Source organism: Rhododendron vialii, chromosome 11a, assembly GCF_030253575.1.
Source record: "Rhododendron vialii isolate Sample 1 chromosome 11a, ASM3025357v1".
In the NCBI taxonomy this organism is placed as follows: domain Eukaryota; kingdom Viridiplantae; phylum Streptophyta; class Magnoliopsida; order Ericales; family Ericaceae; genus Rhododendron; species Rhododendron vialii.
This window is the reverse complement of record NC_080567.1, coordinates 13,242,651-13,259,008: the sequence shown is the minus strand read 5'-3', so window position 1 is coordinate 13,259,008 and position 16,358 is coordinate 13,242,651. Positions and strand designations below refer to the sequence as shown.

The 16,358-nt window shown below is 38.5% G+C and overlaps 1 protein-coding gene across 2 annotated transcripts; it reads right to left on the bottom strand.

Moving 5' to 3' along the window:
* Positions 1 to 2,694: 2,694 nt before the first annotated feature.
* On the bottom strand, positions 2,695 to 6,361 carry LOC131307794 (uncharacterized). 2 transcript variants are annotated; one of them, XM_058334483.1, is made up of 3 exons: positions 6,112 to 6,361; positions 5,654 to 5,735; positions 2,695 to 5,441 (listed from the first exon to the last, which is right to left on the bottom strand). In XM_058334483.1, exon 3 carries the CDS (start codon positions 5,432 to 5,434, stop codon positions 2,894 to 2,896), a length of 2,541 nt encoding a protein of 846 aa, XP_058190466.1. In that variant the 5' UTR covers positions 5,435 to 5,441; positions 5,654 to 5,735; positions 6,112 to 6,361; the 3' UTR covers positions 2,695 to 2,893. The 2 variants fall into 2 exon arrangements, with proteins under 2 accessions (XP_058190466.1, XP_058190465.1); XM_058334482.1 differs by having other exon boundaries at positions 2,695 to 5,735.
* Positions 6,362 to 16,358: the final 9,997 nt, after the last annotated feature.

Below are 16,358 nucleotides of genomic sequence, written 5' to 3'. Positions count from 1 at the left end.
AAATGTGAGTTATGGCTAGAAGTTGTTAAGTTCTTAGGGCATGTAGTAACCAAGGACAGAATCGTGATGAACGAAAGTAAGGTCGAAGCATAACTAAATTGGAAGCATCCATACCTTTGAAAATTACCTCCAGAAGTCAACGCCGCCAAGGGCTTATTTTCATGTGACTGCATAGGTTCTTTCAGTGCCTTTGCTAATGATATCCGAGTTTGTAGAGTATCGTAGGGTTGCTTGCTGATGTTCGATGTTTCCCCGAAATGAGGATGGAGTACTTATGCCTTACGATTATAGAGCTATTTTGTCAAGTGGATCCATTGTTTCCTAGTTTTGCAAATGAGTTTAATATTGTTAGGAGGGGAAGCATGCTGATTCGACAGGGACGTGCTAAGGAAACGTTTGTAGGGTACAAGTCCGCATGATGATTTGGTAGAAGTTTTGCATTTGACGTTGGCATTAACGATGAAAACTTCATCAAAGGCCTACAACGAGGCAAATTGTTCGACTGCTGAAGCAACTTCAACCTTGTTTTGTTAAGCAGGACCTGCCGGAGCCTTAGACAGTGGCCGTGTGATGCCAAAACATTTTGGAGCGTAGTGACTATGTCTAATCCGTAGTCACGCACCAATTTCGAGGATGAAATTATTTTAAGGGGGATAGTTTGTAACGACCCTGATTTTTGGTAAATAAAAATTTCGCTAAATATTTGAATTTTATTTTTAATTACTTGGATTGCTTTTAAAATTTCTTTTTAATTTCTAATAATCCGTCATAATTAGATTTTAATCCTTAAAATTTATATTTCTTGGCTAGAAGCCCTACATGGTTCGTATAGTTAGTTTCTAACCGTTAGTTGGAGAAACCAAACTACTTAGTTCCTTTCTCTTTCATCCTTTGGTTAATAACCGCTAAGGAAACTTATAACCGTTGGGTAATAGAGTTTTAAAAGCAAATAAAGCTTTGATGTGACAAGTTAAGAAAAGAATCTTGGGTCATGTGATGTCAACTTTACTTTTTCTTTACCTTTTGGTCCATAATTGTTAAGGGAGATATTACCCATTATATATGTGTGCGTGTGCGTGACAAGACTAGTCACATGAGAATCTAGTCACATGGGAATCTTGTACCTTACTTTAAAGAAGTCAACCTTGTCATTTCAACCTTTCATGTCAACCTTACTTTTTCTTTACCCATTGGATAACAAATGGTAGGGGAATTATTATCCCTTGGTTAATAGAGATTAGACTTGCCAAGTATATATACATATATATACAACTTGATAAGACAAGACATGCCTAGGGTTATAGCCTTAAGCCTATTTATACCAAAGTTACTAGAATCTTTAAGTACATATATAACCATATATGTAGTTATATATACATATATAAATATATATATATATATATATATATATATATACATTGGACGAGAGAGAGAGAGAGAGAGAGAGAAAGAGAGAGAGAAAACCGAGAGGGGGAGAGAGAGAGGAGAGGCCGAGAGAGAGAGAGGGAGGGAGAGTGGGTGTGTGTGCTTATGTATTGTCCACTCCAACAAGCTACCTTTATGACCATGCCAGCCCATTTCTAGCCTTCCAAAGTATAAACCTAGCCTTTGATTATGTTCTTTCTTGCAAGCAACATCAACCTAGGACAAGACTAGACAAAAACCCTTCATGATCACCTAGTTCATAGCCTAAAAGTTGGATTGACAAGTGAGGGAAGGCTAGGATCTTGATTAAAGGCTTGATTTGACCAAACAATGGAGCAAAATCCATGGGAAAGAAGAGAGAGAGAGAGGGCCGGCCATGGGGGAGGAGAGGGAGTCCAAATTTTTGCTATAAATAGCACCCCATTCTCACCATTCAACTCACACCTTCATCCTCCAACTTCTCTCTCTAAGAAAGCTTGTGTTCTTACTTGTTCTTTCTTAGTTTTTCTTGTTCTTGAAGCTCTTCTTGTGTTCTTCAAGAAACTCATCCCCAAACCACCTTTTCGATCCATAAAGTAGAGTAGTTTTAGTCACAAACTAGTTTCGAGAGAAACCCTTCTCTTTCGAAGCTCCCGGAAGCTCACCGTAAGAAGTTACTCCGCCCAAACACCAACTTACTTTCCATAGTCGTCAACTACCGCCAAGAAGAAAGGTAGAGTCCCATATATGCTATCTCTAAGTATATGTAGAGTCCCTTTGTCCACTAAACTCTACGTATAACATAGAACCGTATGATGGAAAGTATAACGTAGAATCTTCTTATTCCCTAACTTTAAGTATATAAAGTTATCTATTGCCTATAAGATTTGAAATGCATGATAGTTAGTAAACTTATTCTCGCTAATGGAAGTATGAGCATGTTGGAATAATCGACTTCTACTCTAATAAACATGTGCTGTTTTGAATTTACCACAAAGGTAGAAAGAACGGTTTTTCAAAAGATAAGACTTTATCGTTGATAGAAGTATTCGTATTTTGATCTTTAGATGGTTATGAGCATGTGTTATGAATTGTTTGTATTACTTGTCTTGTTGTAAAGCATAAGTGATTTTCACTCCAAAGGCATCCATACATGTGGCGTCATGTTTTAAGTTGTGATATGAGCATGATAGAATAATATAGAGTTGAATGATCTTCCTAGTTTAGTTTCAAAATTACAATGAATGATTTATGATGTCGTATGTAAAAAGTCCTACCGCGGAGTCAGGGCCGGCCCAAGGGTTTTGGGTGCCCAAGGCCAATAAAAAAATGTGTGCCCTTAAAGAGTTAGTACTTAACAATTTTTACAGCAACAATCACAATACAAAAAAGCCAAACCAATATAAAGTTCTACTAATCATTATATACGAACACAAAATACAAAGTCTCCAAATAGGTAAATACATATTATCTCAAGAACGCATGAGTGTCACTTGAATATTACTCGTCTTGCATTTCTAGAAGCAAAACTATCAATTAAATTAGTATAATCCACCTCTTTCACCAAGTTATTTTCAATTGATAACATGGCTAACCCATTTAGTCTTTCTTGTGACATGGTTGATCGAAGGTAATTTTTGATCAACTTCAACTTTGAAAAGCTTCTTTTGCCCGAGGCAACACTAACCGGTATAGTCAAAAGCACTCTATACGCATTCCATGTATTTGGGAAAGAGTCCACCATAAGTTTGATAAAATTGAGCACTTCAATTGGTTTCTGCACTCCCCTTGGCAATACTTGTTTCAAGCATTTCAACTCTACAAACAAATCTCTCCCATCAATATCGGAAACTCCGCCATGCTTTAAAACTTCTTCAAGGTTGGTACAATGATTTTTCAAGCATTCATCACTCGAACTCGCCTTTTCCAAATCAAACAAGAAACCAAAATTCTTCTCATACACTTCAAATTGTTGGAACCTATCTTTGAAGGAAGAAAGAGCTTTATCCACAATTACCAAGAAGTAATTCACTTTCATTGATTCTTCAGCAGAGTGTGTCACCTCGTCCGCAACATCTTCATCAAATTGCTTCTTTCTTTGAATGATGCGCTTTTCAACAAACTTAGGTTCAATCCCCATTTCATTCGCCATTTCCGTAGAATCAACCATTGCCTCCGCAAAACCAACTTTTCTGTAGTTCTCAAAATAATCAATCAGGCCTTTTAACTTCTCGATAGCAAGGTATATGCACATGTCTTCACTTTGAAGAAACTTGCTCACAATGTTAACAGCAAACAACAACTTGTACCAAATAGCCATGGCAAACAAGAACTCAAAATTCTCAAGTTCGTTCTTTGCAAGGGATTTAGCTTCACTTTGTGCTATCGACTCTGTCGTCATGTCGTTCGCCAAGTCTACCAAAGCATCTCTTAGTTTTGAGGGATTGTATCTTATCGGCTTGATGCTTTCAATGCGACTTTCCCAACGTGTTTGTGACAATGTCTTAAGCGTGAGACCCTTCACATCTTTCAAATTGTCCTTTAAAATTGTCCACCGTTGGACTGAAGAGGAAAACAACACATATAGACGTTGTACCACTCCGAAAAATGTTTTTGCTTTAGAACAAGAGTTGGCCATATCACAAAGAACAAGATTGAGACTATGGCAGCCACATGGGGTATAGAATGCTCTTGGATTTACTTCAAGTACCCTTGTTTGCACACCCTTATTTTTCCCTTTCATGTTAGAGCCATTATCATAACCTTGTCCCCTTAAATCACCAATATCAAGTTGAAGGCTAACTAATACTTCTTGAAGTGCACAAAATAGCCCCAATCCCGTCGTGTCATCCACCTTCAAAAATTCTAAAAAGAACTCACTCACCCTCACCTCTATTGGACTTGTTGAAATATCCACACATCGTATGACAAGGGACATTTGTTCTTCATGACTTACATCCGGGGTACAATCAAGTATAACTGAATAATATTTAGCGTCTTTGATTGTTGCAACAATTTTACTCTTCACTTCCGCCGCTAATATCTGTATCAACTCGTTCTGGATTTTGTGACTGAGATAATGGTTATGAATCTCACTCTTTTCAATTCGCCTCAAGTGCTCTTGCATTACTAGATCAAATTTTCCCATCATTTGAATAAAACATAAAAAATTCTCATTATTCCTTTGGTAAATCTTCTCATTTTCTCCACGAAATGGTAGATTATTCTGCCCAAGTGTTTCCACAAGAGCAATTTCTCTCAGTAATACCCCTCTCCAATGTTCCCTCTCTTTAATGACTCGTTCTTGAACATTTTTGTCAATTGTTTGATTCTTCTGAAATCTTCTCTCCAACTCAATCCATTTGTTCATGCACGTGAGGTGCTCCCAATTAGTTTCATGACTTTTAAGCCTATCACTAATATTTTTCCAGTCTTGAAATCCATCATTGGCCAATTGAGTCTTGTTTCCTTCATTCTTGAATAATTTGCAACAAAAGCAAAATACTTTATTCAAAGCCTCCGAGTATACAAGCCATTTTCTATCATGTTTCTCTCCATTGGGTAAATGGCGAATATAGTGCACAGAAGAGAAATGTCTACTCTTCTCATTGTCATCCTTAGGAAAGATAGCATCACCATTTCTTCTTACGGGACCTCTTTCAACCAATAAGTCCCTTAATTTTTTATCCATGTTATCCCAATTACATGGATCATCAATGTTCACAGGAGCACATTCAACATTCAAATCTTCATTTGGATTTACATCCCTCGAACTTTCATTACTACTCTCATTGACACATTGATAGGCTTCCTCACCCCCCAAATCCTCACATTCTTCTTCTACTTGTTCTTCATTCACCAAGTTTTCAGCGACATCAATCACCAAATTTTTGTGTTCTTCGACTGAGCTTTGTATATTTTCGTTGCTTGAAAAGAACTTTTTAATAGCCCATTTTTGAGAATTTATTAATGCTTCAGTCTTTTGCTTCTTTATTCTTTTCTGATGACCAGATAGTTGACGTTTAGGCATGATGCACCTAAGTAAGAATTAAAAAAAAGAGAGGCTTATAACATTATTATTAATGATGCACTAACCGATAATCAGATATTTTTAAATTTAAGCACATCAACAAATGTCAACTAAATCAGCACAAATCTAAGCACCACCAGCCAGGGCTCTGCATTTAACAACATACGTACAAATTTAAGCACCACCAACCAGGGCTCTGCATAAGAAGAGAATACTTACCGATTTGAAGCCTCGCAAGTCGCAAGCAAATGAGACTCTAAGACTCCGCAGTGTATATTATACCTAGTAGTATATACTGGTCCTGCATTTCAATTTCCAATAATCTTAAACACAAATCAAGTGGAGAATAAAAAAAGCCCTAATATCACTATCACTAATCAACTAAACTTAATTAAAGAGATTCTCACTTCTCAATGTTCTCATAAGCAATATTAAATTACAAACTTCATTACTTCAACAGTTCAACACAGAGTGGCAGCCGGCAGTGTCCTTCGGGCTTCGAACCTTCCCAGAATCCCAGTTCAAATTAGTTGATTAATGTTATATTACATTACAAACTTCAAAGAGAGTGAGAGACCTATTAACTATTGTTTATTGAGTATTGACTACTATAATACTATTGAAAGTTTGAAACTTGAAACTGAAAGCACCGCTGCACCGATCGGAAAAAAAATTACCTCGAGCTCGAATCTCGAACACAGACACAGACTCAAGGCCGGCCCAAAATCCCAGTTCGGCAGCTCCCCCTTCGGTCTTCGGCCCTTCGTTTGGTGAAAATCTCGAACACAGAGAAGTGGAGAACTAGAGAAGGGTGGGAATCGATTGTCCGTTCCAGTCTTCCAGATCAATTTCAGCTTCCCCTCTTTTTTTTCTTCGTTAATTTTTTGTTTTGTTTTGGGTGAGAGTGAGCCGGTGAAATGTTTGAGAGGAAGGGTTTCAATTAAAAACCATGTAGATCACTTATTTACAAAAATGCCACCGAGCATTTTTTGGGCTCTGACTGGATCTGTGGGCCACAGCCAGATTTTAATTGGAATGGGCCTCTTTTTTCCATTCTATTGGGCCAAAAAGACTTCTAGTTAAGCCCAAATATAAAAATTAGTGGAGTGCCCCTAAAATTTGGCCTTTTTGGGATGCCCAAAGCCCAGGCCTTGTAGGCCTTGGGGTTGGGCCGGCCCTGCGCGGAGTCTAAGCATGAAAACATGACACGAAAATCGAGAAAGTTAAAGATATGACACCTAAGGTGTGTTAATGCAAGGTGTGGATTTGAAACCCCAATGTGGCCGGACTTGCCCATTGTGTGGTATGTGTGTGTAAAGGAATGATTTTTGAAAACCAAATGGGAACCCGGAGAGGCGGAACCATTGTGGTATACTCGGAAACCGGAGAGACGGAACCGAGGGATGAATTGTGATTTTCGAAAACCCAAATGGGAACCCGGAGCGACGGAACCATTGTGAGAATACTCGGAAACCCGGAGCGGCGGAACCGAGAGTTTGACTTGTGGATTGGTTATCCGTGAAGAGGAGCCAATGCCAAATTCCATGTTTTTGTGTGCCAATGGGAACCCGGCGCGGCAGAACCATTGTGAGGATACTCGGGAGACCGGCGCAGCGGAACCGAGGTTGGGTGTGTTAAAAACGATTTTGAAAATGTTGATATGGTTATGAAATATGGAAAATGGTGACACGGTCTACGAGGAGTCGCGTAGGAGAAAACTCGGAATATAATGGACACCAAAGTTAGTTTGGATAATGAATGTGGATGTGTCATTGTTAATCATTTTGTCAAATATGTATGAACTATGTGGAAATCATTAAATTTATGATTGATTGTTCGTAAGTTAAGGGTTAGTGGGTATGGGTTGTTCTATTGAGCTTTTGTAGCTCATGGTGTTACCTTTGGTGACATTGACATATTATATTGGTGGCGACGCCGGTATAATTTGTCAGATTTTATAGACGAACATGGTAAACTCTACACCTTGGAAGCCTTTGGAGCCGAAGAGCTAGCCAGAATGGAGAAAGAAGCAGCGCAGTAGATAGGAACCCTAGTTCCCTCCCTTATTTGAATAAAAGTACTTTTGTAAAGTTTCTGATGTAATATTGAGGTAGACTCCATTTATTTTTCAACGAAATTTCCTATTTAATGTTCCCAAAATTCGGGGCGTTACAGAATTAACCCGGTTGCGGGATTGGGTTTTCAACCATTGGTTAAGATGTATGATAGATTATTGGTCTGTTATGGTGGCTAGGTGTAATGCCTTCCGATAGAGAATCAACCGGTTGCGGGATTGATTTTTCTACCATCAGTTAAGATGTATGTACGTTGACACGGGCTGAAAATTCAACAACTAATAAATGCTTAAGTATAGAATTTGTCCAAATAGAAGTATAAACTGGACCAATACATTTTATTACTAAACACAAAAAAACAATTAATGGATGAGTCCAAACCTGAATATGACACGATATTAGCGATGGCCCAATGGTATCCCTCTTGGTAACACATATAATAACGTCTGGTAAATTTTAGGACAAAGAGAAGAGGGGTCGGGATGAAGCAATGTTGTCAAATCTACAGAGAAGCTGCAATTATTTTCTACACTTTTTGCATAAGTTTCCGAACAGTACGATGTTGACAAGGGTTTCCAAACAAAAGAGCATCGATCAGATTTGCATGTTCAAGGTGCTATCATCATCATGATGAGTAAGGTTGCGTTTCCACTAAAACGGTTTGTTTGGTACCTATGGATAAAAAAGAAAAAGAAAAAATAATAATTTTTCTCTTCCTTTGTTTGGTTTAAGAGGAAAAAGAGAAGAAAATAATCAAACAAAACCTTTTGAACAGTAAATTTTCATCAAACTTTACTTCTCTTTTCCTTTTCTTTCTTTTCAGCTTATTTGGACAGATGGTCCTAAAATATTTCCAAAATGCCAATTTGGTCCTTCCATATACAAATCGCATCTATTGCGTCCCTTACATTTACAATGCATGTTTAAATGGTCCCTGAGAGTAACTCTGTATATACTTACCATCAAGTGCGGGGTATACCAAACAACTTGAGTATTGTTATTACCCTAGAGTCCATTTAGTTTAGTGACAATGCACCCTACGTAATACCTCTAATACAACTGGATGGGTTTGCTCTTTCTTGGATTTCTTGTTCAAAATTCCTTAGATGTTGAATTCTTAAGAAAGTAATTTATACGAGTTTTGTCCCAGTTTTAACTAAGTCTTCCAATAGCAAAAGATAGAATTAGTTCTCTAGAAACTGATTGAGGTGTGCATAAGATAATCTCGACACTCCAAATTATTGTAAAGAAAAAAAAAACTCGAATCGGATGCACTTGAAAGTTTTGATAAAATTAAAATTTTTGATAGAAAAGTTAGAAAACAATAAATGTCTGTTGGGAGAAAAAATGGTGACATGAGAGATATTCCCAAAGTAGTCACACTGAGCATGGCAGGCATGGAAACTGGTAATGAAATTTGGCTAGCTAATATGGGTTAAGAGAATGAACAATTTTGATTTATTTGTTGCACACACAATTTCCCCCAATTTCGTATTAATTATTGATGCAAATGAAGTGTTGTGGAATTAGTCATGGTGGACCTTCCATACAGAAAATGAAAGCGGACACTCAATGGCCCTCAGGTCCTAGGTGTGCCCCCACCCCCACCGCTCGTGCATGGTCCTCTCTAATATTCCAATGGAGGAAAGAAAGAAACTGACAACCACAAAGTCGGTAACTTTTCAGTATAAACAAATCGCCAAAAAAACCAGCGTATCAATAACAGTATTCCTAAGATATGTTGGTTGATCAATCGGATGCTAAAACCTACTGTCTCTGCAATGTATGTGATCTGTGGAACTTTTTGTATATCATAAGATTAAATCCTTTAAGCCGGCGGTAATAACTATGTCCATGAGCTTTTCGCCAGTGTCATTGTGGGTTCTACTATCTAAATCATTTGTCTTGTATGGAGTTATATCTACACACAAAAATTCAATTTGATTAGATATATTAAAAAATAAATTTGGGTTTATAAAGTAATAGTTTGCTTCTGTCAATAATTCGTTAAACTGTTCATGACCGTTCATTTTATTAATAAATATTCAAATTTTAATATACCTATCAATGTCCGATCGAGATGATTTTTTGCGCGGATATAATATGCTGCGAGTCCTACAAGATGAGCAATTCAGATTAATAATAAACACACAGTGAGGCTCACAGTGGCAGTGGCGAAAACTACACAGCTTTCACCATTGGCGTAAAGAAATTAATTTCTTGTAACATTTCGCTAGAAGCTAGTGAACTTATACACTCTCACCCTCAATCGCATGCATATTTAAACTATGATCGTCCACGATCATTAGAACTCTTACATGAGATAGATCCTCACTCTATGTGTAGGTCTCTTCCGATGTGAGAGTCTTTGTTAGTGGTCCTTGTTTTTAAGATTCACTACAGACCATCCAAAGGCCCTCATAATGGGTTAAATTTCTTTTATGATCCTCTGAGGAAGAATGAACAAAAAGCACCAATACATTTATATATCTGAATATTAAACATGATAGAATGAATTAACTGGGTCTTCTCCCAAAAGAAAGCGACAAGCTCATAACCCTTGATGAATCCTTTTCTTGAGCCTAGCACAGACCTCATACCTTAAGTAAAGAAGATATCAATGGTACCCCAAGGCATTTGACAGGGAGCATATCCTCAGGAATTTGAAGAATCTCAAGTAATGATCCCTTCAACATACAGCTGATGTAACCCCATAGAAAAATATCTGGCTTTTCTGTGGAGTAGGCCAGCCTTAGTCCAAAAAACCGATAGACATCATCTAAGGAAGTATTGAACATAGAAATGGCCCCACATTTTCAGCCCCAACAAGGAGAAAAAAATCATTTGCAAAGCCTAAATGAGTTAAAAAGACAATGCACTACATTTAGGATGGTAGTAAAATGCCTAGCGCCAATTTTGTGCTTCAAAACGGCATAGAAAATTACCTTTCATTACACAATGGAACAAGTAAGGGGAAATGAGATCACCCTGTCTCAAGCCCCTTGCACCCAAAAAAGCCCTCACGCTCAACATTAATCACCACATCATACATAGCTGAAGAAACACAAATTTTCTCCCATCTAATAAAATATGTGAAAACGCCACAGCATGCATGACATCAAATCTAAGTTGGAGGGAAATAGCGTATAATAAGCTTTTTTGTTTTATTTCGAGCACTGTGCAGAGAGAAAGAGGGGAAATATATAATTCATTGAAAACCTGGGACCTAAAGCCCTTGCATTAATGGCCTAATGGATTGGAAAGTCCCAATCAAAAGAGATTCATAGGTCTCCATAAGGTCAAAACATCTCATGATAGTTTCTAACCCAATGAGAAAGGGGATAATGAGCTGCAATCTAAGAGCTAATTAAGATCTTACTAGTACCCTTATAATTAATGTGCCTTTGTTCCACAGCAACAACCCCAAACCCCTAACTTCCGCGCATAGATATAAGAGACCATATTGTCTGCTTATATTTGTCATAAATATTCTTTCAACAACTACGCAGAACTTGAGACCACGTGATTTTGCTAATTGCGGGGATCGAAAAACCCGAAAGCTAATTTGATGACCACAGGATACCCTCAAATATTCAAACCATATAAGTACATGGAATCAAGCCACATGCATATATTCTAAGCTAATGGAAAAATCATGTACAGAGGCCATGACTTTTTATATTATAATGTCTGATTTGGGGATGTAGTTAGCATATATACTTTTTCCTCTGATATTTAACAAGTTGGAAACCTGTAAATTCCTTGAGGGGCTGACCATGTGGTAGTGAAATAGTATATTTATTATTCTTCTTCCATGTCTTTCTGAAGCATTTGTTTTTGTTTCCTCCCCTCAGTTTGTGGGATTTTTGTTTTGTTTGCCTTGTTTGGTGTTGTTGCTTTTGTCTGGGGCATATGCATGCCCCTCAGCCCCTAAGTCACATTAATCCTTCAATTAATAGATCTCTTCGGTCCTCTTCTAAATCAGTGTATTACACTCATGCTCTCAATCCTCTCTCGTACGATTGTGTAAAATATTTTTGCACGAACGACACTTTTATGCTCAAGCTCACATACGCGCATAAGCGCATTATGTGATTGAGGCCAGAAACACAACTCCATGCTATTGTTATAACTGTTACGTATGATAATTGGAACCTCCTAATCATTGTCTATCTATGAGCTAGGACTTTAAAATGTGGGAAAATCAAGATTTCTTATTGATCTTTCAGTTTTAATGCATATCATGTTTTCCTCTGAGTATCCACAATCATTGTCTATAGTGTTCCCACTGTGTCAAATTTCTGGATCCGCCACTGAACGTCCCAGATCTCGAAGGAATCAAAACAATTTTAGCTAACTAGTTTATAATTATGAATATAGTTGTGATTCTAATTTTTGTCTTTAACGTATAATTATATAAAACCGAAGGTTTGTCTAAAACAGAATTGGTCAAAAGAATTTTTTGGGGCTTGAAGCGAATGTCTAAGATGGGACCCTATCCATCTTCGAGTAATGAGTTAGCTGGGACATGAGCTGATAAGTCATGAACAACTTAGTACGATCTTTTCTACTATATGCATGTCCAATTTTATATTTGCTGTTGTCTGGACTCAGGGAGGGAGGAAACAACTCATCTCAGTTAGATCTAAACGAGTGCAATTTTTGTTCACCCTCCTTAAAACAAGGTGAACATTATCATCTCTCTTTGATTGAAATGGTGTAGGTCACACCCGTCCAATAAACTTTTTGATAAGCATGACATCACTTTATGGTGGGATCCTCACTATTTCAATCAATAAGAAGGAGGGTAATGTTCACCCTCTTAAGTGAAAGGTGAACAAAACTCAACTCAACCTAAACGGGTTGACCAATAGACTATTTAAATCATCATGTATGAGTATGACGTACTAAATAATCTTTTTAACAAATCTGTTTCATCATAAGCTTCATTTTAAAGCTTTACTTCAAGCCTCAAAATGTCAATACCCTTGAAGTACCGCTGCTGCATTTGTTGAGGACTTTTGCCAATATTTTTTGTGTAACTGCTCCTGTACTCCATATCTTTCTTTTGGTGCTCAAGAGGGTCAAATATAGTAGGAGTACAGGAGTTTTGAAAGTTGGGTATGAAGAGAATCTTTAGAGAGGTTGGGGTTTAGATAGGGTTTTTTTTTTTTGGGGGTAAATCAGCTTGAAATTGAAAAAAGGGCTAACCGAATATATAGTCTACAAGGGGCATACTCCATGAGGAAAGAAAAGAAAATCAAAAGGAAAATAATCAAAAATTTGCCTAAGCCAAATGGCAACAAAAGTAAATGAGACACGTTGTTTTCCATCCATCTACCAAGAGGGAGGGAAAACATACGGCTATTAAGCATTAGGAGTCGGAAAGCTTTCTAGCCAGTCATAGAAATGACCCAACCAAGTGATATGAGCATAACTTGGGCAGCCTTCAACCTGGGGCAGTACCCAAATGTTGTAACTTGATCTGGACGGCCCCAATGCAGCCTGGGCAGGTTTAGAACAAGCAGAACAGCAGCAATAGAGTAAAACCGAATTGAATACACCTCACGAACTGCTGCTACACACAAATACACTATAGGGAAAGCAACAGATAGTAGTCAGATGGGTATGATAACATCAAAACAACTGCAGAGCAGTAGCAGCAACCACTTGACAGCGGTTGTAATATCTTGAATGCATAACATCCAGGAAAACTGAACAGAATAGCAGATCCTACTGCAGCGAGAAACAGAACAGAATAGCAGCCGAAGGACTTCACAGAACAGCAGCAAAATAGCATACTAGCAGTCTTAACAGCACAACAGCCATAACAGAACTTATCAGCCCCCGTAACAAAAAATAGCAGCAAGACAGCAGCACCCGTAGGCAAATATTAGTAGCATCAGCAAAACAGTAGCAGCAGGCATAATAGGCAGCCAAAATACAAGTCAGCAGCAGCTTCAACATAGCACCAACCAGCAAAGTATTGAAGCCCCTCATCGGGACATGATTCCAAATTTTCAAGTACCAAGCAGATAATGCACAACAGCTAACACGGCTTGAATTAGGCACTAGAAATCACACTTGAATGCAGCCCAACTATCTAACAACGAGGATAGCAGCCACCAACAAAACCAAACTTCTGAATTTCCAAGGGACATCCCCCCAAGGCTAGGGAATAAACAAAACCAATTGGAAAACACTTATAGTTAAAATAGCAGAGTTGCAAGGAATGCAATGGAGGATAAAGGCTCCAAACATTAGCAGTAAAAGAAAGCTAGCACCAGAAAGATGAATAGGCTACCAATGTCAAAGTAGTAGCAGAAAAGAAATGAACCAAAACAGTCCTATTGCTTTAATTTTCTACTCCCTTTCTTACTCCCTCGAAGCCTATCTCACCAATATTCTAAAAGCAATAGGGAGGACCCTTACACCCTTGACTCTCCCTCACAAAAGAACTCCCACTAACTTTTACCTCCACTCTCAAGAAATTTGAGGCTCAAGCACACAGCTCACAGGTTCACACATACGGTGGTTCACACAAGCCAATGGGAAGAAACTGAAATTTCCAGAGTTGGAATCACCAACAGCAGCTGCAACAAATAATCATGAGATGAAATTAAGGTAAATACCTTATAGGTAGGAGTATTAGGAGCCAAGTATCTTTATTATTGTCCTGTAGCTCCCTGTTCAGCTAGAATAAAACCAGAACCAAAGAAAGTAAGATGCATGAGATAATTTCAAAACCAATCACCAACAAATTATATTATTGACCACTAATGTTCCACTCATTCACAACCCAGTCTGCTGGAAATGATGGTAGATTGGATAAGGAAAGAAGTCTAGCTCTAACCATGGAATAGATTTTGTGAACAACTACCTCACAAGAACAAGATTTACCTTGAAATTTCCTCGTATTCCTCTCAATCCACACATGATAGACAGTGGTAGTAAATACCAATTTGGTAATGACTGTTTTAATAGACTTGCCTTTTATGTTTGAGAGAAAATTGACCCAAGCAATCCAAGATCTAGCGGGCCAGGAAACATGAAGTTTGGAAAGGATAGTGTCCCATACTTGCTGAGAGAACGAACAATTGAAGAAAAGATGGTCATGGCTTTCACTCCCAGAGCATAAACTGCACCGTGGAGACTGATTAAGGCCAAAAAGTACCAGCCTATCTGCAGTGGATAACCTATTCTGAATAGCAAGCGAAGTGATAAAGCTACATTTTGGGATGTGGGCTGAGTACCACACCAATTTATGCCACACAACCTTTGGAAATGGGGTTCTCAATTTGTTCCAAAGGGAGGCAATTGTAAACTGGCCATTAGGATTGAGGGTCCATCTAATGCGGTTAGGCTCACTCAATCTGGATGGAATTAGAAGTGGCAAGGTACTTCTGATCTCATTGAGCTCCATATTTCGGGTAATGGGAAAAGCCCAATTTGAATTGAGGATGATGTGAGACACTGAAGCATTTCTAGGGATGCCAGAGTCAATTGTAGCTCTAGGGCCGACCTTATCTATCAAAGGGCCAAGAGGATGCCAGTTATCATACCACAAAGAAGTGGATTGGCCATTACCTAGCACACTAAAAATAAAGGGCTGCACTAAAGGTCTGATGTTCAAGAGGTTCCTCCAAACCCAAGAGCAAACACCAGGAATTTTCAAGGTCCAAAAATTCCTCCTCTTTATTAAATAAGATTTGACCTATTGGCACCACATGGACTGTTCCCCACCAGAGATGACGAACCAAATGTGTTTGGCAATAGCAGCCTTATTCCAAACTTGCATGGACTTGAATCCAAGCCTCCCCTTCTTGTTTAGGGGAGCACAGATGTTCCCAGGAGACCTTGGCACCAGATTTTCTAAGATCAGGGCCAGTCCAAAGAAAAGCCCTAAGGATTGACTTAACTTCCTTAATGACCTTTTTAGGGATGATGAAAAGAGAGGACCAATAGGTTTGCATGGAGAAGAGGACATTCTTAATCAACTGCACCCTACCAGCATAAGTGAGGTCTCTATTTGTCCACGACTTAGTTTTAGCAATAATGCTATCCACTAGACGCTGGCAGTTAGAGGCCTTGAGTTTAGTGGAGAGGAGAGGCGCTCCAAGATATCGAACTGGCAGAGAACCTTCCTTAAACCCTAAAACCCCCAGAATAGCTAACCTAGTGCTTGTGTTGACCCCAGAGAAATAAATGTTACTCTTCCCAGGACTAGGAGAGAGACCTGACATACACTGAAACTCAGTGAGAGCATCCTTAATGTAATTGACTGAGGTCAATTCTCCTTTGCAAAAGATCATAGATCATCAGCAAAGCAAAGGTTCAAAATCTTAGTTGCTCCGCATCTCCAGTGATAACAAAAATTAGGGAGCAGGGATTTCTCCCTATGGAGACAAGTGAGAATCTCCATAACAATGAAAAATAAGTAAGAGGACAAGGGATCTCCTTGCCTGAGCCCTCTTTTCCCATGAATATAGCTTGTGACTTCCCCATTGATGCTAAGGGAGTAGTTGGCAGAGGTAACACAAGCTGGAAGCCATTTAATTATTGTGGGATGGAAATTCATGGAAGATAGGATATCCCAAAGAAAATCCCATCTCGCATTATCATAAGCCTTCATGATGTCCACTTTCATAGCACACCTAGGAGAGGATGATGATTTATGATACCCTCTCATAAGTTCCTGGGTTAGGAAAATATTATCAGCAATCCTCCTACCTTTAACAAAGCTTGATTGAACAGGGTCAATTAAGGTAGGAAAAGTAGCCTGCAGTCTTTTAGCAAGAATTCTAGAGATGCACTTGTAGATAGTATTACAGCAAGAAATGGGTCTAAAG